The sequence below is a fragment of the Chiroxiphia lanceolata genome, chromosome 2 (assembly GCF_009829145.1).
Source record: "Chiroxiphia lanceolata isolate bChiLan1 chromosome 2, bChiLan1.pri, whole genome shotgun sequence".
NCBI classification, from domain to species: Eukaryota; Metazoa; Chordata; class Aves; order Passeriformes; family Pipridae; genus Chiroxiphia; species Chiroxiphia lanceolata.
This window is the reverse complement of record NC_045638.1, coordinates 90,548,228-90,568,701: the sequence shown is the minus strand read 5'-3', so window position 1 is coordinate 90,568,701 and position 20,474 is coordinate 90,548,228. Positions and strand designations below refer to the sequence as shown.

General features: G+C 44.2%; 2 protein-coding genes across 5 annotated transcripts in view; both read right to left on the bottom strand.

Annotated features, from left to right (window-relative positions):
• Positions 1 to 4,703, bottom strand: part of TSPAN9 (tetraspanin 9) — a 171,715-nt gene extending 167,012 nt beyond the window's left edge. Inside the window, exon 1 of one of the 2 annotated variants that reach the window (XM_032678236.1) lies at positions 4,605 to 4,703. The gene's annotated coding sequence lies outside the window, so the exon portion shown is untranslated. The remainder of the gene's footprint in view (positions 1 to 4,604) is intronic. The other variant, XM_032678235.1, reaches the window with a different exon arrangement.
• A 6,907-nt stretch (positions 4,704 to 11,610) lies between these two features.
• Positions 11,611 to 20,474, bottom strand: part of TEAD4 (TEA domain transcription factor 4) — a 51,732-nt gene continuing 42,868 nt past the window's right edge. For 2 of the 3 annotated variants that reach the window (XM_032680046.1, XM_032680045.1), the window contains exons 11-13: positions 16,077 to 16,217; positions 14,499 to 14,651; positions 11,611 to 11,850 (exon numbers count right to left, since the gene is read on the bottom strand). In XM_032680046.1, the coding sequence (XP_032535937.1) occupies positions 11,737 to 11,850; positions 14,499 to 14,651; positions 16,077 to 16,217 (408 nt within the window). In that variant the 3' untranslated portion in view covers positions 11,611 to 11,736. The remainder of the gene's footprint in view (positions 11,851 to 14,498; positions 14,652 to 16,076; positions 16,218 to 20,474) is intronic. The other variant, XM_032680047.1, reaches the window with a different exon arrangement.

Genomic DNA, 20,474 nt, shown 5'->3' with positions numbered 1-20,474 from the left:
AGAAAAAAAACCAGAAGGAAAGGTGAGGTAGGGTTTGAAAGACGTTTAAGCAACAGTGCTGTCTAACTGTGGTAGCAGACAACCCACAGAAACACACAACTTTCCTAGAAACACTTGTGCAACGAAGAAAGCATCCGACACCTTTCACTGGAGAGCAATGTCTTGCCTCATCACAAACACACCACAGAAAACATGTCACTGAACAAAAGAAAGTGACCCAGAAGATGGACTTCATTTTTTTTTCCCCAGGAAACATAATGCTGACAGAGCAATGCATGTTTCATCTGAGAGAGACTACAAGGAGTAGAAGAAATTGTCTCTAGACTCCTCAGTTTTAGGAGACCAGGAAGATAAAGAGAAAACACAGAGTGCACTAGTGATACCTCCTTACTCTCCAGTAGAGCATCTTATTACATATGAGTAAAATATAAACAAGATTGTATCTTCCCAATGAGTACTCCTCCTCAAAATTAAATTCAATCATGCATTTTACTGAGTGAAGAGAAGACAGTTCCTCAACACATCCCTACTTTACAATTTACAATTTCACTGCCATGTAGAGAAGACAAAGACTTATTTCTGATCCACTCACATTCTCTGGGTATTGCCAAGCTGGCCCTACCAGGATTGACTCATTCCTAAAATCTGCTAACAACCATGGCACAAATGGGGAAATGCTCTGCTGAATCTGACATGTTTGTTCTATTTTTAAGAGAATCAAAGAAGGTAACCCCTCAGGTAAGAACTCTTCCCTGATCATACTCTGTCTTTCCCCAAGCTTAGTACCATCTTTTATTGTCATCACACTTCCTACATGAATTTTGAAAGAACGCTGTTTTGCCTATTTTAGAAAGCATCTTTAAGCAACATAATGCCAAAAAGGAACTTTGTACTTTGAGAATCACTAAAGGAAAGCAAGTTTTCAAATACAAAGTATCCCCCTGACCACACACACACAGAGCTGTTCAGTATAAGCTCCTAGCATAGTGAGGAAAATTTTTAATTTAATTTTTTAAAATTCTTCTTAGTATCTTAGCAGCACATCAGCATCCTAAAACCTTTTTTTATTTCTTCATCTGGGGCACTTAAAAGTATTGCTAAAGTTTTGCAGACCTCCTTCCTTCTCAGACTAAATGGCTGCTTGATCTCAGGATCAAAGAATTCATGTTGGAGCAGGCCTGAGAGGGTTCCATTCTGCCTTACTCTACACAGGGCCAGCTATGAGGTCCCAACAGGACTCTATCCATTTTAGTCTTGAAAACCTGTGAGAGCGAACAACTGGGCAGCCTGTTACAACATCTGACTGTCCTCATTGCAGGAAAGACTTTCATTACATCTAGCTTGAACCTCTTGTTTCAACCTGTATTTGTTGGCCCTCACACAGCCACCACGTACCAAAGTGAAGAGCCTAGCTCTGTCCTCTTGAGAACCTCCTCCTAATTGCTGGAAGGTCACTGTAGTCCCATCAAAGTCTTCTCTTCTCCAGGCTGAACAAGCCTACTTCCCTCAGCATACAATCCCCATGCCATACGAGGGCTCTGAGAGCCCTGAGGGGCCTTTAAATACACTCATTAGCCTCACATCCACCCCTGCTCTCTGCTCATGGCATCAGAGACTTCATTTAAGCTCTGCCTGTGGCCTTCAGTGCCTGCCAAACATATGTTTTAGGTGTGCCTGTCTCCAACCATGCCTCTGTATGGTCATGGACCCTACTGATCCAGACCCTGACCCATGGTCTTGCTTCCCCACTTGACCTCAGACCTGCTGCATCACTGTTGACCTGCTCAGTGGTGACCGTGTCTGGCCCTAACTACCATCTGTCAGCCTGATCCTGATCTGCTGATTCACACCTGAACTTGATCTTGCACCTGCCTTATCATCACAAACCTGCTTAGTGATCCAGACTCATGCTTGGCACTGTCAAACTCGGTACCACGGGACAAGGCCTTGATTGGTGGGGCACCTGCCTTGCCAGCTGAGTTACCATACTCAGTTCCCAGCTCCCCATCCTTTATCAAGGGCCAGCTGTTACGACATGCTCTGGCTGCTGATGGTCCTAATGGCCCTCCACTGGACTTGCTTCAGTGTATCCATACCTTTCTAGGTTCTGAGGACAGAAAACTGGATGCAGTTCGCTAGGCTCTGTATAACAAGTGTTAAGTGCATGGAGATAATCACTTCCTTGGTATACTGGCTGCAGTCTTACTAAAATAGCCCTGAGTATTGTCAGCTGCCTTCGCTTCCACAGCACACCACCAGCTCACGTTCAGCTTCTTCAAAGTATCTCATCTCTTTTTTTAACGCATCAATAAATCTAGTGACACTCTTGCAACATAGAAAACTAATGGGGTATCAGTCACTTGCAAACAGCACAATTCTGAAACATGACTAAAGTGAAAAACTGAGATGGGTTTTCAATTGTAAAACCCCAGTGCCTCAGGTATGTTAACATACTGTTTCTAAAACAAGCAGTCACTTCTGCTCCGGGCCCAATTAGCTCCATACCAGCTCCCAGAGAGTAATGCCAAGACAAAGTTTTGTATTCTCTACTGCAAGTTTCATATGCTAGTTTCATATGTGACACAAATGTGAAAGTAACTACTCCAAACAGTGTTGCTGCCTCAGTGTTGTTTTGCTATTTTAATCTGTGCTTTTCTAAGTTTTACTTTTCTTTTGCCATTTTTAGTTTGTGCATTTGAGGAGGAATGGCTTAAACACTAAACATACAGTTGTGTTGGAAATACCCTCATGGACAGGCTGAGGTTTGGCATGCATTAGAAAAAAATAACTTAAAATAGCCTGGAAAGCAAAGACTGTGGGATATGCATCTCTGATAGCTATTTTCTGTTAAAATAACCACAACAGCTAAGATAACAGTGACATTCACAGTTAACCCTCTGCCCTGCTCAAGAGAGATGAACAGAATTGTTCTAACCTCAGAACTTTGTCTAAATAATGCAGGTGAATCTGCATTAGTTACATTCTGACCTCAAAGTCTAATGCAACTTTATTCATGAGAATTAGGTTTAAAGAAAGGGCAGGTACACAAAAACAAGTTTGACATAAGTCTTACAGCCCCATTATAGAAAAGGCGTTGTATGTAGGATTTGCAATTTGATCATCACAGGTCTAAAAATATGAAAGGGAAAAATCTGGAGGCAGATGCTATATTAGCTCCTTGAAGCTGAGGAAAAATGCAAAATGGAAGCAAAGGACACAGAACTACGAGGACCGATTTTTTTTTTTTCCTTAGTGTTCTCAACATCACTTTGCTAATTTATCTTTTGACATTCTTAAAGTCATTGAGTGCTAACTTTGGGTCCATATTCTATACCAATAAAACTCACATGAATGCATTTCTTCAGTGGCTATTTGCAATTATTCATCATGGCTACAAAGGACTCCATCTATCAGCTTAACAAATAAACCATTAAAACTGTTTGTGGCACCTGTTACTAAGAACTTTGCTACAGTAACATGTTAAGTTTTGGCTTCCACAGGGAAAGTTTAGGTCCACCGAGGATTAACAGTACAAACAAACTGTGTGATTCGACTCTCATGGCTGTCCTGGAGAATATTCAACTTTTTCCCAGGTAACTTACCCCCGAGCATTAAAATAAGTTCAGTGCAGCCAGGTAGAAAAATCAGGTGCCCCCAGTCCTAGCCCTGTGGCTCAAACCACAAAACTATACAGAGTAAAAGCACAGAACAAAAGAGTTGATAACAGGATTAAGTAGAGAAATGCAGTGTTATTCACCCTTGTAGTCTAGTTTTTCCCCCAACACAGCATCCCCATACCACAGTTCCTCCTCTCTGTCCATGAGAAATCTCTGGAGCTAAAGGCCTTTTCGAGAGGCAGAGCTCACGGAGCTCCCACCTCCCATCAGGAGCACGGTTGACAGGCGGATATCCAAGATTCAGCAAGAAAAGTTTCCAAAAGCTTGAACGGGAAAAGGCAAAGCTGGAGTCAAGTTTTTACATAAGAAGGGGGAAGGCAGAAACTGCTGGCACCACCTCCGCGGGCGGCTGACGAGGAGAGCTGTCAGCCCGCCGTGGGCTCCCTCCCCATCGCACCCCGGACCGCAGCCTCCCTCCCGCAGGGGCTTCTCCGCGCTCCCACCCTCTCACACCTCGCTGAAGCCAAAAGGTACCCCCACCGCCAGCCAGCAGCGCTGTTCCAGGCGTGTTTTCCCCCGGTGGCGGGGAAAAAATCAGTTCCCAGCCTAAGCCATCAGCTCCAGCGAGGGATGGGCACCCCGGCGGAGAACAGGACCGCGCACGCAGACGCCGCTGGGCTCGTCTCATCCCACTGAACTAACTTTCCTGTTTCCGCAAAAATCACACAGGCACCAGAGGGGGGGGGTGGGGGGGTTACTGTTTCCACCAAACACTCCTCACCCCCACGAGCCACCCGCACCCCTATCCCGCCGGGACCCCGCCGCTCCCCAGCGTCTCCAGCCGCCGGGCCGGCGACCCCCGGCCCCTGCCAGCGGCACCCCCCGGCACGCCCGCCACGGCTGTCCCCCGCCATCTCCCATCTCCCGCGGCCGGGAAGCGCCCGCAGGTCCCCGCCGCCCCTCGCCCCCCGCGGTGCCGGGGCTCACCCGCGCGTCCCTGGGCCGGGCCGGATGGGGCCGAGTGGAGGGGGAGCGGCGGAGGTACGGCAGGACACGGCTCCAGCTCCTGCCAGCGGAAACGGGAGGAGGGGCTCGGACCGGCGCTACCGAGCGGGGAGGAGCTGGGGGCGCTGCCCAGGGGAGGCTCCAGCCCCGCGGAGGAGGGGAGGGAGGGAGCGCTGCCGGCCGGGTACTCCGGCGCACCCCATCCGCTCCATCCTGCGGAGACCCTTTCCCAGAGCTCTGCCGAGAGCTGGCTCGCCCGGGGTTCGCTCCGCTCCCTCTGCCGCCCGCGGGACCCTCCGGGACCTCCCTCGGGTGGGCGCCAGGAGCATCCCCGGCGCACCCTCCCGGAGCTGGAGGGATGCGCCCGGGGCGGAGGGCACGTACAACCTCCCCTCAGCTGCCCCTCTGCCCTGAGGGCCCCGCGGCTGAACGTCTCCTCTGGGTTCAGAAGGGCAGTGGCAGTGCTCGCGCCCGCAGGATGGCTCCTGGACCACTGCTGCAAACGGCAAACCCAGGCTAAGATGCTCGGTGGTCCCAAGCCCACCATGACTGTTAGTATATTCCTACGTCTTCTAGCACAGAGGGTAGGCATGTCAGAGTGCTCGCCTGAGCTTTCTGTGGTCGGAGCAGGAGTTGTAGACAGGTGGAGGTTGGTCTCTTCTCACAGGTAACAAGTGATAGGACAAGAGGAAACATCATCCAGCTGTGCCAGGGGAGATTTAGAATGTATATTAGGAAATATTTCTTCACTGAAGGGGTGTTCAAGCATTGGAACAGGCTGCTCAGGGAAGCAGGAGTCACCATTCCTGGAAGTACTCAGAAAACAAGTAGATGTGGTGCTTAGAGACATCATTTAGTGGTGGACCTGGCAGTGCTGGGTTAATGGTTAGAGTCAATGATCTTAAGAGGTCTTTTCCAACCTTACTGATTCTTATCTGTGATGCTATGTGAGACAGGGCCATGAGGGAGATCCTCAGAGATAACAGAGAAAGTCCCCATCTCCTTTCCCCTGCTTGTCAGTGGAAGTGTAACAAAAAAATCTTAATGAAGCCAATTTCAAACACTGTGTCCAGCAGAAGAGTCTCTCAAGTTCTCTTAACACAGAGGGGGAAGGTACTACCACGGACCACTAAGCAAAATATTGTGTGACGGGGAAATGGCCTAGAATTGGAGCAGAGATGCCTACAGAAGTAGACCAGTGCGGTTACGGACATGGGCCTCCACAGAGGAACTGTATTTTACAGTGTATGAAGAGCAACTCAAGGCTTTTTCATTACATGTTTTTGCAGAAGGAAGATTTGTTTTACATTCAAAGGTCCCCTGTGTATTCTCATTTCCTTCTCTGGTGCTGCTGCTGCTGTCACACTTCTCAGTTCAAGGGCATGTTCACATCAAATACATTTTCTCATACCTTCCATTCTGTCCTAAGTGGATTTTTATAAACTGGTTCAACAGACTCTAAGCATCCTGGCGGTAGTGCTGCCAGCAACACAACTGTCATCTGCTGCATATTTGTTTCTCTCTTCCCATAAGTATGTGCAGCAGCTCCCTGTTCTTCATTTATTTATGTACAAAAGTACCCAAATGTTGCTGTGTGTTTGCCTTAAAGCAAGCAATGAAGGAAATATGTCTTGCAATGCAGCAGGAGATAAAAAGATCTGTGGGAAGAATTTTACTTGATTCTTTGGTTCTGGAACTTCAAAAAAAGGTTAATCTCCTGGATGCTCCTCTAATGCAGGAACTCCCATTCTACCTGAGAACTGAAGGATCTTCATTTCAGAATTGTTGTCAATCTTTAAGTAACTCACTTTGGAGATGAACAGCTACTTCCTCAAAGACAAGCAGCACAGGAAGTCAGCAGACAACGAGAACAAGTTTGACAGTTTTGGTGGAGTGTTATTGTTGTTTGGTTGGTTGTTTACTGTAACAGAAACAGCATGATATTGTGTTCTTCACCTGTTGACATAAGCACAAGCAGCTTTTTACTCAGGTATATGGGATTTCTCTAGTTCAACTGAAAGCAAAAAATAAATACGTGAAATCAAGTCATCGTTTGGCGTCTATCTCGGAAAGAAGGTAAAAAAAATGCACAGAAAGAAGATATAAGATATATGGTAGCTTTGTATGAACTTGATCATTCAGGGAAAAGCTTGAAGATCACTGTGAAACTGGGGACTGGAGTGGCTGATACTGCAGCTGGATTTTCTACCAAGGAGACCGTGCTAGTCTGCAGGTCTCTTCTCAATTATACCAGTAAGTTTAGAAGAGTAATCTTCGTACACTTGTGTTTCACCTTCAGCTAGCTGTCTTCCACGCTCTGATGTTGTCCATAGAGTGAGGAGCAGAAAGAGTTGCACCTCATCAGCAGTACATTTGAACCCATGGCATCTGACCAGAAAACCTAAAGGCTACATGCAGCTTTTGAGAACAGCTTTAAGTAGCTGAATTTGAGGCATCTAAAAATGGATGCACGCTTTCCAGTGTGACTCATAGGACATACCCCCTTCACTGTAATAGCAAGTCTATGGCTTTGGGTCCCAGACACCAATTTCAGATTAAACAATAAGATGGCAACAGTGCTGAGTACTGTGGGGAAATTAGGGACTTTTGAGAATGAAAGTCTGTGCTTCTCTTTTTAACAGAATGAGATCACTCATCTAGGCCCTCTAGCTTTGCTTTATTCAGGTTCTTCCCATCATTATTGCTATATTGTCCACTTGAAAGAGGTGAGGGTGCTTTTCTTTAGTGATGCTTTATTTCTTTTCCCCAGAATAAGCACCAATACTTTTGTGGCTCATTTAAGTGGCCAAAAATGGTATGGATCACAGATCTGGAGTCTTGACTGGTTGCTGAATTAGTGTGTTAAATCATTCAAATGCAGGCAAACATGGCTACCAGTGTAGTAGTTACGGATCTGATGTCCAAGAGATGGATTGGGACTGCACCTCAGTCTTTGAGGTTACTGACAGAGTTGTTATCAACATAAGCTTCTGACCATCCTTCCCTTGTAGAGAGTAGCCCTGATCTTGCTGTCCCATTACAAGCATGCAAGTTGCCTGTTGCCTCTCTGCTTGGTTTTGATGTAGACTGTGCTTGCAGGACTCATGAAAGAGCATGACTCCTGGGCAGCTTCCAGCTGAGCTGGGAGGCTCAGCATGTGTTCTTCCTGCCTCTTCTACAGCTCTAGAGCAAATTTGAGGGTGTTCTCACCTATCTGAATTAGTTCTTTGCTGTCACCACTCAAGTTCTTCACCTCCTTCATCTTGCCAAGATGTCACAGAACCAAGATAAAAATGAGCAGGAAAATGGGAAAGAAAAGGTCACTGAGAAACCATTGCACCAAAGGCTAAAATAAGTGCAATACTCCAGGAAATAATGATCCTTGGGTCTAGATTATGCAGTAGAAAGAGATTTAAATTCAATACCTAACTTTGCCTCTAGGCCTACCTACACGTTTTCTTTGTTGGCAATGTCAGCTTTAAGAAGTTCCCACCCCCTCATCACAGATGAATGAGGGAATTCAAATGAACTTGTCTTACCTGAAGTGTTTCTTTTGGCTTTGAAGTAAAGATGAAGGGAGGGCTCCTGTGTTACCTAGTTCTGTGTTGTTCAGTCCCATGGTGTGTTGTCTTATCGCAAAAGACTATCTTTAGGTGGAATCATTTTAGCAATTCAGTTTGACATGATTCCACAAGCAGATGCAGCTGCACAAATTAGGACTGATAAATTGAAGCATGTACACTAGAAAAAAAAGTAGTCACAACTGAATGGAAACTTTTGAGGTGCTTTCTTATAAAGAAGATATTTACATCCCTGTTTCGTCACTTTATCTTCTAATATCTCAGCACTGTAGCTGTAAAGTGATCAGGGGAATCAGCTTTTGCTGTTTTGCCCTTTGATTTTACAGCAAGTTCTTACGGGCTAAAGTTAACACTTCTGGTATTTCTGCCCCAACAGAAATTAAACTTGAAAAAACACTGACATCCTCATTTGTTGTAGGTTCTGTAGAGTTCAATTTAGCCTTTCCTCTTCAAACTAGGCTATCTCTTTTTTTACCTATGCTGCTTTTTGGTGTTTGCTTTGCTTTATTTTTAGCAAAACTGCAGCTGGCTCTTAGTTCTCATGTACTGTCTGGTTTCTTCTGGTGAAATTCCAAGAAAGGGAACCTTAGGGACAGAGATCTACAGTCCTTTCAGTCTTAGAAGCATTTTTACATGGATCTCACCCATTCTGCAAGGGGACAGAAGCCTTTTAGTCCAGACCAAAATTTCCAGTATTCCTTTTGCTTCACAGCTTTACTAAATCTTCTTCATCTGGTAGCCTACATAAAAGCAAGCTCTCCCAGACACATGAATTTTCTTTTGGTTTCTCTGCTGAGTTTGAAAGGTGGGTAGATGTCTCTTGCTGACCGTTGTTATTGACACCAAGGATCTGTAAAGTCCAAGCACAAGAGTAGAGAGGAATACAGCCAGGGAATAGTCTTCCATTGTTATTAATGAAAAAAAAAACAACAACTACATGAGTGTCCCTAAATCAACTGCCCAAAGATTTCATCTGATCCTCAGCCTGTTGGCTTGTGTTAATTGTTTTGATAACATCTTAAAACTCTGCTAATGCAGTTTTATTCATGATCAGCTGATGAACTAAGTGGACTTCTAGGGCTCATCTCCTTCAGGGACTACTCTGTGAAGTCTGCTGTCATGGTCTAAACCTGCAGTGGATGCATGCAGGGCACCAAGCTCATGTTTGCAGGAAAGTACCAATACAAATCACAAGCAACTTTCCATCGCTGGGGTCTTTCTCTGAATGAAGCCCTGGCTTCATTTCAAAACACACTTGTCTGTGTTGGCCAAAAATACTTTTCCCAAGAGTCACTCTGTTTTTTTGTTAGCGAGGTTTTATTTGATTTGTTGTCTGCTCCACGCGTGATTCAGAGATCAGGAAGGAGATTGCGTAGGGCTGAAATAGGCAGGAGCATGCATCAGTAGTGGACTGTAGCCAGTTGGTGCTGTTCATATCTGTGTGGCCAACTGGAGGGCTGGCTGGTTTCCAGAGATGTAGTTAATTCATTCCTGGGTGGTTTGATCACCTGGCTGTGACTAGCAATAATACCCGATGGGCACTGGATGGGCAAGAGCAGGCTGTGCTTACATGGATTTTTTATGTGCAGCAAAACAGCAGGCATTTCAAGATGCTTTTTTTTAAGGTGTTTAAAGTACTTGGCTCGTCTTTCTCCAAACTTGACTGATTCTGGTTACCAGCCATGCAGATCTTATGGAAGGCTGTTGGCATCTGTGTTCTGTATCGCTGTTTGGAAGTCAGTACTTGAAGGCATTTCTTTGTCTTAGAGACAGCAGGCAGAGCAGGAACTTTCTGTACAGGATGAAGGTGCAGATTTTGCTCAATCGGTGCAAGCAAAAGTTCTGTCCTTTACCATCCACTTCTAGCTCCTGCACAGAGAAGGTTAACAACACTAGCCCTGCACAGTCCTTAAAAGCAGCCTCTGAAAGTGCAGGGTCTGCAGGATTGGGGGGAAAAATACTTCATTAGATATAAAAAATTAGTGGAGCCTTTTTCCTATAACAAGAACCAAAGCATCTTTCTCCAGCTCTGACTTCATGGCATTGTCTTTGCTATCCTCCTTAACCATGTCCTTTCCTTTCCATGCTTCCAAGCACAGGTTATGACCTAAACACAGGCCAGGAGCAGCAAGGTGCAGTGTGCATGTAGAGGTAGTGTGTTCCACAGTAATATCTGATGAAGACTAATCCCTGTGAGGGACCTCCTACATGCAAATAGAAATCTGCACTTAGACAGTTACAACAGATCAACTGGCTTAATGAGGAAATAAGTCATTTAGTCCCCATTCCCCATCAAATTGTTTGTCCCAGCCATGGGACTGTGCCTGGCTACCCAGTAAATCTCCTGTTCAGTGCCTGCCAGAGAGCATCATGCAGCCCACCCCTTCCCTCAGCGTAACATGAATGGCTGGATCTTCTCCCCACATCAGCAGCATTGTGGGGACCAAGATTATTGCCTCTCAGTGACTCTTGAGTAAACAACCTCAGTTTACAAGTAAAGCAGAGAGGCTGTGTTTGATTGCCTTAGAAACATGGAAAGCCAACCTCTTTCACTATTCTCTCTCTTCCTTTTCCTGCAGTTTGCTGGCCAAGTGGCATTCTTTACAATACTTCTGCATTTCACTGTCTGCAGCTGCAGGTAGAACAATTTGATCTTGGTAAACAATAATTTTACTGGTGCACAAGAAAAAGAGTACAGTCTAGCTCCCTGAGCATTGTTAGCCGTGCAGGAAGAACAGAAGCAAAAGCAGCAAGAATTATTTTAGTCAAGCCAGCAGACTTGATACATAGAGGAAATCTGCTGAGCAAGACAATATGATTTAACATATCCAATCTTCTAAGCATAACTTCATTTAAAAGGCAAAAGAAAGGTTGGTCTCTCACTGTCATGCATGGAAGAGAGGGAAAAAGTAACCAGACTCTAACAGAGGAAGGCTCAATGAGCCTGTGACTGCGCAGCTGCTAATGTGGACAGCTAGACAGGCAGCTGTGTAGGATACACGTGCCATCTCTATACACATACATGTGCCCACGGGTGTCTGACATCTATATAAATGTATATATAATATATACAATAATCACGTCTGTGCACAAGTTGACCTACAAATGATTGTATATGAGTGCACACACTCAGACCAGATGTAACATCAACATTTTCAACCTGTTCATATCTGGTGAAACTTGAGGAAGCTGCTGCCATTGCCATACCAGTATGCCCAGATGCATGCCACTCCTTTTATGTGTATGATCACGCTCTGTGTGTACTCTATGGAAAGTACTTTTCACAGGATGCTGTTTCTGGTGAGACCCTTAAGCAGTCATTTGTCTATTTCTTTGACTCCAAGTCTTTTTCCCATTTGCACAAACCTGCAGACAGAAACTTTATCAAGCACAAACCAGCTCAGAGGTACTTTTCTGAAAATACACAATATCTGCAGTTTATTTTTCAGTTTGGTATGAGGGGGCAGGGGTTGTTCAAGCACAGGCTTTTTTCTTATACATGCATTCCATGGACAACTCAAAGCAGAGAGTCTCTAGTCCTTCACCAGCCGGTAGATGTGATGTTGGGCACCATGGTCACTAGTTGATACTTCAAAAACATATGCTATGCACAACAAGGTCTCCTGTGTGTCCCTGTTTGTCACAACCTAGACAGAAAAGGAGAAGAAGCTGAGATGGCAACTGCTGTTTCTCTGCTTACATATTCCAATACATTTAACCTAAAGCAAAAAGTCAGTAATAGACAAAGAAGAGAGAAGCACAGGATTGATATGCAGCTTGGCCACCACAGTGCCCAGTCTGTGTGCCCACACACCAAAGCAAAGCACTTTCACAGTATCAGAATACAATGCAGTGGAGAGACAGGGAGGTGAGCAGAGTCCACTGTGGAGAGTCCACTGTGACCCAGCAGTGACCACATAAGTGGAAGCAGGTCCATTAGGCCCTCTATTCCCCATGCCCCGGCATTGCAGATTTCAGCAGAGGGAAAGCGTTTCACAAAAAAGTTCTTATTGCTGTTTGTTGGTTATGTAGAGAGGTCCCCTCCTGTGGCACATCCAGTCCTGCTCACATGGATATTGATATACCACAACCACAAACAGTTCTTTCCCTCCATATCCTCCTGTAGACACAGACCACGAGGATTACAGAGTATACCTCATTTTATAGGAGACTTACAGTTTTGACTCCATTGCACATTCTGTAAGAATGCATGAATGTAGCAGCTATCCTTCTTCATACACTGCAGATGTCTGGAGAAGGACGGCTGCTACATTTATGCATTCTTACAAAAGCTCCTTCTTTCCAATTTCTCTTTCTATGGTCCCCTCAGGAACCTACTCTACAACATGAACCAGTGTCAGGAACATGGTGAAGGAGCAGTGTTGTCCAAGTTTCAGAAGCATGCACTACGTGGCAGGGATGAGTGAAATATTGCACCCAGAGCTCCTCGCTCAGCTTCCCTCTCTCTCTGACACTGCACAACTTTGCACATTCTTGTCACCTGAGTTTGTGCTAAAGTTCTCTCCTGCTGGAGGAGATAGATTTTATCAGCAATAGCACCAACTCAGCTCCAGCTGGAGGCTTGAACTGTACCAAAGCCCAATTTTTCTTGTGAAAACAGAAAGAAAATAACTGTTGTCAAACTTGCTTATTAATTTTAGCAGTCTGATTCTGGTCTATTCTGTTTTCTTACTTCATGATTGGGTTTGCAGTTAATCTCCTTTATTCTGCAGGCTGTGATGAGTTATACACATTGAGATGTAGTAAGGCATCAGAACCTTTTCTGAAAAATGGGCACTGAAATCTCAGAGTACTAGATCCAAAGCAATGTGCAAAGCAAGATAAATCATGCTTATAGGATTAGGGGTTTCTAAGCTCACGAAAGGGTCTAGACAAAATATAATTAGACTTGCCTCAGAAGTTGGTAGTGGGGACTGAGGACTTGCAACATGCCTTACATTACACATTTTTCATCTTCCCCGTAGGGAGTAGAAAATGCTCAGCCTGCTGCTCAGGGAGCAGGACTGCAAGGCTATGTACAAAAGGCTGTGCCAGCACCCATGTGAGACATGCTTCTCTGTGACAAAAGGTAAGGGAAGGACATAGATTACTCAAAACACAAAGCCCCAGAGGAAGTGTAATTATGTGACAGCTTTTTGGTAGAATTTATAGGAAGTGCTGGCCTGACTGAGGAATAAAACTCGCAGAGAGCAGTCACAGTGTTCCTCAGTATGGATTACAGCACACAGACCTTCCCTATCTCTGTCCCTGCCCACTTCATGCTTTTGTTCATCTAAAAGAACTCTCAGCATTCATACTCCTCCTTTCTCCCAGATGTTTAAAATCTTTGTACAAACATGAAATAATAAACTTCCTAAAGCCCTTTGAGGTACATTATTAACCTTGTGTTATATAGCTGATATATCTGAGCCACAGAGCAGTGAAATGAGTCGCCTGAAGTTCTCCAAGATCTTCAGAGAATGTAATGAAGACCACTTGATTTCCATTCAGCCACTAGCATCTCTTCTATTTACACAGCCTCAGATTCTCTGGGTGAAGATCTGTGATGCCTCTTATAGAGGCAAACACAGAATTCAGTCCACTAGAAAAATCTACGTTTTAAGCTGCCTGCCCTCTTCCCAAATTTAGGCTGCATCTGAGTGTGGAAAGGCTCCTGGTATAACAAAACACTAATGCAAATCTAGTTGCTGCAGCCTTGTAGTACTGCCTTTCCTAGAGGCTGCAGTGATTCATGCAGGTGTCACAGAGCTTCCCCACAACATGCCCCTTTCTTTACATGCCTCTAGATTCCTTCTAGGTCCAGGATGGTCCTGAGGAAACTAATTCTCCACCCCCCACCCTGTCCCAATCTGGTCAGTAAAGAACTCTTCCCATAAAAACGTTTTATAGCCACTCAACAGTGCTCTTGCAATATTTTTACCTTGCAAAAAGGGCCAGGGCACAGAAAGGATCTCAACATTTGTTTAGTGTTGAAATAAGCATTTCCTTCAGTGTCTTTTTCATCATTCTCCTTCATTTATCTCTCTGCCTCATGAAATCTCCATTTTTCTTTTTCCTCTCTTACTGAGGTCTCTCAAATTCTTTTGCTGCTTCTCTGGTTGAGTTACTATCTCTAGAGCTCCATAAATGGTCTTGAAGTGCAATACACACAAGAGATACTAAGTTCAATTAGGCGCTGAGCTGTAAAAGGAAAACTGCTTTGACTCACAACAGTGAACTCCTGCATTGGGCTTACGTGTTGCCAAGCTGCAACCAAAACAGTTGAAAGTCCCACCTGTAAGATGGTAAAGTTCTCCAGCACACTGTTCATCATATACTTCTCAGGAAGGTGCTTGAGTTTATGAATGAAGTTTATCATGTATTCGCAGAGAGGGGAACGGTGAATGCGATAGGAATAGTGTCCATTTTCATAGCGTGCATACTCTGTCTGCAATGCAAAACACAAAAGGGGTACATGGGGTTATGTTGTCACATTAGTAACAGAAAGGGATTCAGAATAGAAAAATTACAGTGGCACTTTCAACTTATTTTACTAACAGTAACTACAGTACTTGGTACCAAGGTCGGTCCCCTTGAGAGCTCCAATTTCTTCAGTTTGATTTCTTTTTTTTTTTTTAGAACAGTGGGTTCCAGCTTACAAGCAGCAAATGTCAAGGAGCTGTGAAAGGTAACTAAGAGGAACAGACCAATTGTCACCTATACTAAGGTCAGTATCTCTACTGGAAAAACATTAGGAATGAATATACTGAAAAAATTCCTTTAGCAAGGCCAGGAAGCTCCCAGTAATGATGGTAAACACACGCTCAGGATGCCTTACAGCTGAAAAAGATGAAAGCCTTTTGGTACCTGAGAGAGAAAACACAGTACCTCTGCTCCTCCCCTTGGGAGAGGGTCTGACCGATCTTAAAGAGTTGGATTGTTTTGTTCACATTCACATTTTAGCTCCTGTATATTTCATGTTCCTTTAAACAGAAGCTAAAGCAAGACTCTATCATTTCACAGCAGATCCCTAAAAGCCTGTTACTCCTTTCACCCCAGGAGCTTGGTCTCCGTTCCTGTGCACCATGACACCTTCCTTTGGCCCATCTATCCCATCTGCAAATACTTAACCGGACCTCAGGCATGTCTGTCATGTTACTGGAAATGGGTCTTGGGAAGGATACAGCTTGAACTGACTGCTGACATGAGAGCACCTGGTGTTCTGCACATAGCTGCTTCTCCTACATCTCAGGGTTCCTTGGGAAAGAAAGCAGCAGGATGCACGACAAAGCAGCTCTCAGCAAATGAGTGTGGTATCAGAAAGAACTTCTTCAATGCCAGATATATGCATAATTTTGCAGCATAAGTGGTAAGTGTACAAGCTCTAAGTCTCATAAAACCGCAAGACTATAGTCTGTAAATTATTACAGTCTATTAATTAATAGCTATAGTCTATAAATGATTTGTTTAAAAACACTAATGAGAGTGAGGTGTTGCCTCTTTGTTTCCACCTTTTTGCAGTTCAAAACAAGGGTCTGTTTCCTAGTTTTCCTTTGCTTCCCCTAAAAAACCAGAGAATCACCAGAGCTAAGAGCCTTATATATTTGCATATCTTCAGAAACTGAGATTTAAGGGAAAAATAACAAAAAATAACAAACACTCCCGGACCTTCAAGGAACTCCTGAGACAAGGTCACGTTGCAGACTGGAGCGATCTTATACCTGCATGTCTCAGAAATCATAATCTATGGCATCCATCTCTCTGACAAGAAGCATGGGATATATTTTATCTTGAGATATACGTAGGATGCAAATATTTGAAGTAAAAAACCAGCAACCAGGGAGAACCTTGCACCCAGGTGCCTGCTTCTTACCTCTACTTTCTCTACCACCTGCTTTCCAAAGGAACACACTTTGGTGGAACAGGTAATGACCATGTTTTCTGGGCTCTCATATTGGCTGGAAACACCATAGAAAGACCTAGATTCATCTTCAATATTGGTATTCAAATCAGCCTGCCAAAAAAAAGGGGGGGGGCAAATAGATGGTTATCAATAAATAGTTGTGGTATTTTTTCACCATTACCTTACACAGCCAAGATAGTTAAGTATTGGAGTGTTCCAAGCTCCTTAAGCAGATCAGTGTGCATCAGAAAATGGTGGTGGGGATTTGCATACACACTGGAATATCCTCAACATTAAAAACATATAACACAGCTTGCTCACAAAGCATGTGGAGAGCAGAAAGGAGGGCACTGCAGAGACAGAGCAGTGCAACAAACAGGCGTGACTGGGATGCCTCACTAAGGAAGGAAAATAAGGGAAAAGCAACAGTAATAAAGTGTTTCTCCCTTAGGTATGCGTGTAGGTAAGGGAAAAGAGATAGCAGAGAAAAGGACTGTGTGAGTACACACACACACACACACACATTAGGCTCAAGTACTGTGATATAAAGAATGCAAATAGACAGAATGCAATAAGGAATGTAGGTTGCTGATGGATCTAGCTCAGTTCCACCTGAATGCAAACCCATCTCCATTAGCAGCCACAGTTTTCAAATGTGGGTGCCTCAGGTTGGCCAACCGAAGCCTCCTACTGGGACCTAACTCCTAAAAATCTTGGCTGTCTGAAGCTTCCACCAGGGGTCATTCGAGCCACAGTTATGAAAAGGTGGTTCCCTTAAGCTCTGGAAATACAAGAGGGGGCGTGGGAATGCCCAGCTCAGCTTTCTTACTTTCAAAACTGAAAGGGTAGAGCTTCTTGTGCTCCATAAGCCCAGGTTCTAGTTTATATCAGCATAAAAGCAAGAATCAGTTCCCACAGGTTACTTCAGACTATTTTATTCTTCCAGATGAACTAAGGGGAAGAGGAAATTGAAGAGAGTGTGTTCCTGCTACAGTGGATACAGTGTGAATAGGACAGCATTACATGCCATTCTAGCATGCTTTTCTTAGCCAATGTCAGTGAAGGGTTTTTCTATCTGAGATCTAGAGCAAAACTTAGGGCAAGCAATGCTAGCACTGGAATAGGATCACCACAATAAAGAATGCCCCCCTTTCTCTGCCATGCAAAATACCCGTCTCTTCTCTGCCATGAGATAATGCTGTTCACAAAAGGTTTAAGTCAATCTAGAAAGTGCCAGTCAAGCTTTCTCCCCTTCTGCAGACACGTGAGCTTGCTGCTGCCTTTGTGCCACCACAAAAGTTGAGGACACAAAGACAGCAGCATGAGGGACGGACGTAGCTTTCACTCTGCTCACAGGGCTCTTAATGGAGAGCATAACAGCACAAAACTTGGAAACGACAGCTAGAGGAAGATTGGAAGCTCGTACATTGTCATGACCACCTAAATGACTAATGAAGTGTTCAGCTCCAACGGTTTGTCTACACTGGAAGAGCATATATGGGCAAATCCAGGCTAGCTTTACCTGGTAGCTCAGGGCATAGGCATAATAGACTTCGTCATAATTCAGGATGCCAAGTGAATTATTATGGTCATGCTGAAGACCTTGATATCAAATAACTATAGTTATACAACTACTTTCTTTGTACCACAAATGTACCTGTATTACAGAATAGCAGTGCTACTCTATTCTGGTCCAGGTTTTACTGAGTTACTGTAATACTCATTTCCATGTCAATGCAACTAACTATATTGTGTATATTTCACCCACACTCCAACTGTCTGAATAAAGATTAATGCCTTCCCTTCTCCAAAGAGGAACTAGACTAAGTCCTTTGCAATATTTTTCAGCTATTTCCCTTGGGAGCGATAAACACGATGCATGGACTCGATTCCGCTTTTCCAAAAAAATTGTCCCATGGAGTCAAAAAGAACAAAGGGTCAAGGCTACAGAGGCTTGGTCAGACCACTGCTACATAAACATAGCAGAGGCTCTCACTGCAGAACCAGACAAACATTTTCAGGGTCTCATTAGTAAAGTTAAGGTTACATTCTTCTTAAGACTTACTGGGAAATTAAAAGATAAATGCAGTCAATATGAGGCAAAGCAGAAAGGTGCTATTTCCACTTCATGAGAAAAGCTTTACTAGCACTAAGAAGCCACTTTAGGTGCCTCCACAATTTGACAAGTCTTCCATCAATTTCACAGCTAATTAACATCTAATTAATCCACACTGAACTATTTGGCAATAAGAAAAAATATGGTAATACTATTTGAATTAAAGGGTCATCAGCATTCACCGACATTACGTACAATCAGATTCCTGGAAGTCCTGTTGCAGTGAAGCAATGGGATCATGTTGGAACTCCGTGACATTTACACAGCACCTTTTCTTCTACAGCTTGTCCCGTATTATGGGCTGGGCCCATCAGACAGGGTGGTGAGTCATCAAGAGCTGTGTACCCACTTCCTGTCACCTCTGAAAATCTCAGATCATAAACATACATACATGGAATATCAGCAACTCTGGGGAATGACATTAGCAGCTTGCTGAGGGCTCCAGTTCATGCTTTACAGGACAATGGAGCTTCAGCACCTCAGACACACACTGCTGGCCTTACAGCTTATTTACTTATGGTTCCCGCTCTCTCAAGGAAGGTACTGGGATGTATTCAATTTGCTGTGCAAGCTCAACACAGATGACACACTTATCCATAGCTTGCCTGATGACTTCCAAATATGCTGAAACTATAATCACTGAGGTCTGTGATACAGCACATCAGAGATCTACGTATTACATGCAAGACTGGACCTACCTGCTTTGGGGGAAACACCTGAGATTTTCTCCTTTCCAGAAAAGTAAGCAGAACTTTTAAATACCTACAAGACAAGATTTCTAGATGGAAGAGAAGGGATTTGTTCAGGGAAAAGCGTAGTATCCCTCAGTAAGTTAGTATTACTTTCTATTTTTTAAAATCTTTGGTGATCTGAGTCTTAGCAATTGAAAACAACTCTGATGAGCTTGAATGTATCACGTAACTTCTGCAACCCCAAGAAAGAACTACAGAAAAGCTGGCACTGTGCACTGTCCTAACCACATATTAAACCAAGATTTTTGTCTGTTCTTTGGTGGGAGTGAGTTTCACAACTAATTACTGAGAAAGGCCTCATTCCCAAAAGTTCTTTGAAACTCTTCACAAAGGGAAATGTGGCCTTTGAGACTCAGCCTTCAGTTTAACTGAGGCTTTGAAAAGCAATGATTAGACAAGAGTTCAGGTGGCATTAAATGCCATAAGAAACAATAGCTTGCTGATATCTTGAGCAGAGGTTCCACGTGGTCAGTAGAAAGGCATATGCTGAACATTTTTTTAAGAACAGTGCAAAACTTGAGCCACTGCAGGTTCAGCCTCCAAAAAAGTGGGAAGAGTTCCCAATCTAGCCAAAGATACCCCTGCTAGCAGTATGGGGAGCTGCGACTTAGCTGGCTCAGCAGAACTGTGCTATTCTGACATCCAGCAGACAGACTCCTCAGCAATTCAGTCTTTCAATCTGCCTTTTGCTGCCAACAGCCTCTATACTGTTGAACACTGTGGGGAATAACTCTGATGAAAGAAGGGTTATAGGCAGAATTCCCTTACATAGGGCAGCAACTGGAGGTGATGGTAGCAGAAATTAGTGTGTGCAAAGATCATAAAAATCTCTATTGCTAGCTGCTGCCTTGTTTGTTGCCTCTGAAGGAGTATCAAGGACAGAATGGACATGGGAACTGAATTGCCATCTCCTTGCTCTCCAAGCAGTTTCTGCCAGGTCAGGATTGAAGACATACAGTGGGCAAGGCAGGGTGCCAAGGGGAATTTGCACTGCTGCTGCTTTGACAAGATTTGCTTGTGACAGGAGAGAAGCCAAGTGGAGGACATCAGTCTCCAGGCCACCTCTTCAGCACCTTATACAAAAGTATAATATATTTAGCTGAAAGAAAACAGTGTTTTGACTGGTTCAGTTTGCATATCACCAAGAAGAAATTCCTACAAATATTGGCAGGACAGCTCTCTCAAGAAATTCCCCCGATCCACCCTTCTGCAGATGGCTGCTCTGTACAAAGTACTGCCTGTCCTGAATTCCTGGTTTGTCATTTTCCTTCTGTCCTCCATCCAGAGTCTCACAGCTACTGAAAGTTTCAAGATGCAAGTGCACCATTCTAACGCGCAAAGCCCTGAAAACGCCTCTTGCCCAAACTATTAATAACGATGCATATAGGAGGCGTTCATGGGGAGAGGCAAGTAACAGGTGGTAGAGATAATATTACACTGGAAAAGAGCAGAGCTGCCACTGCCCATGTGTTGGGAGGCTAATGTCTCACATTAATTGTC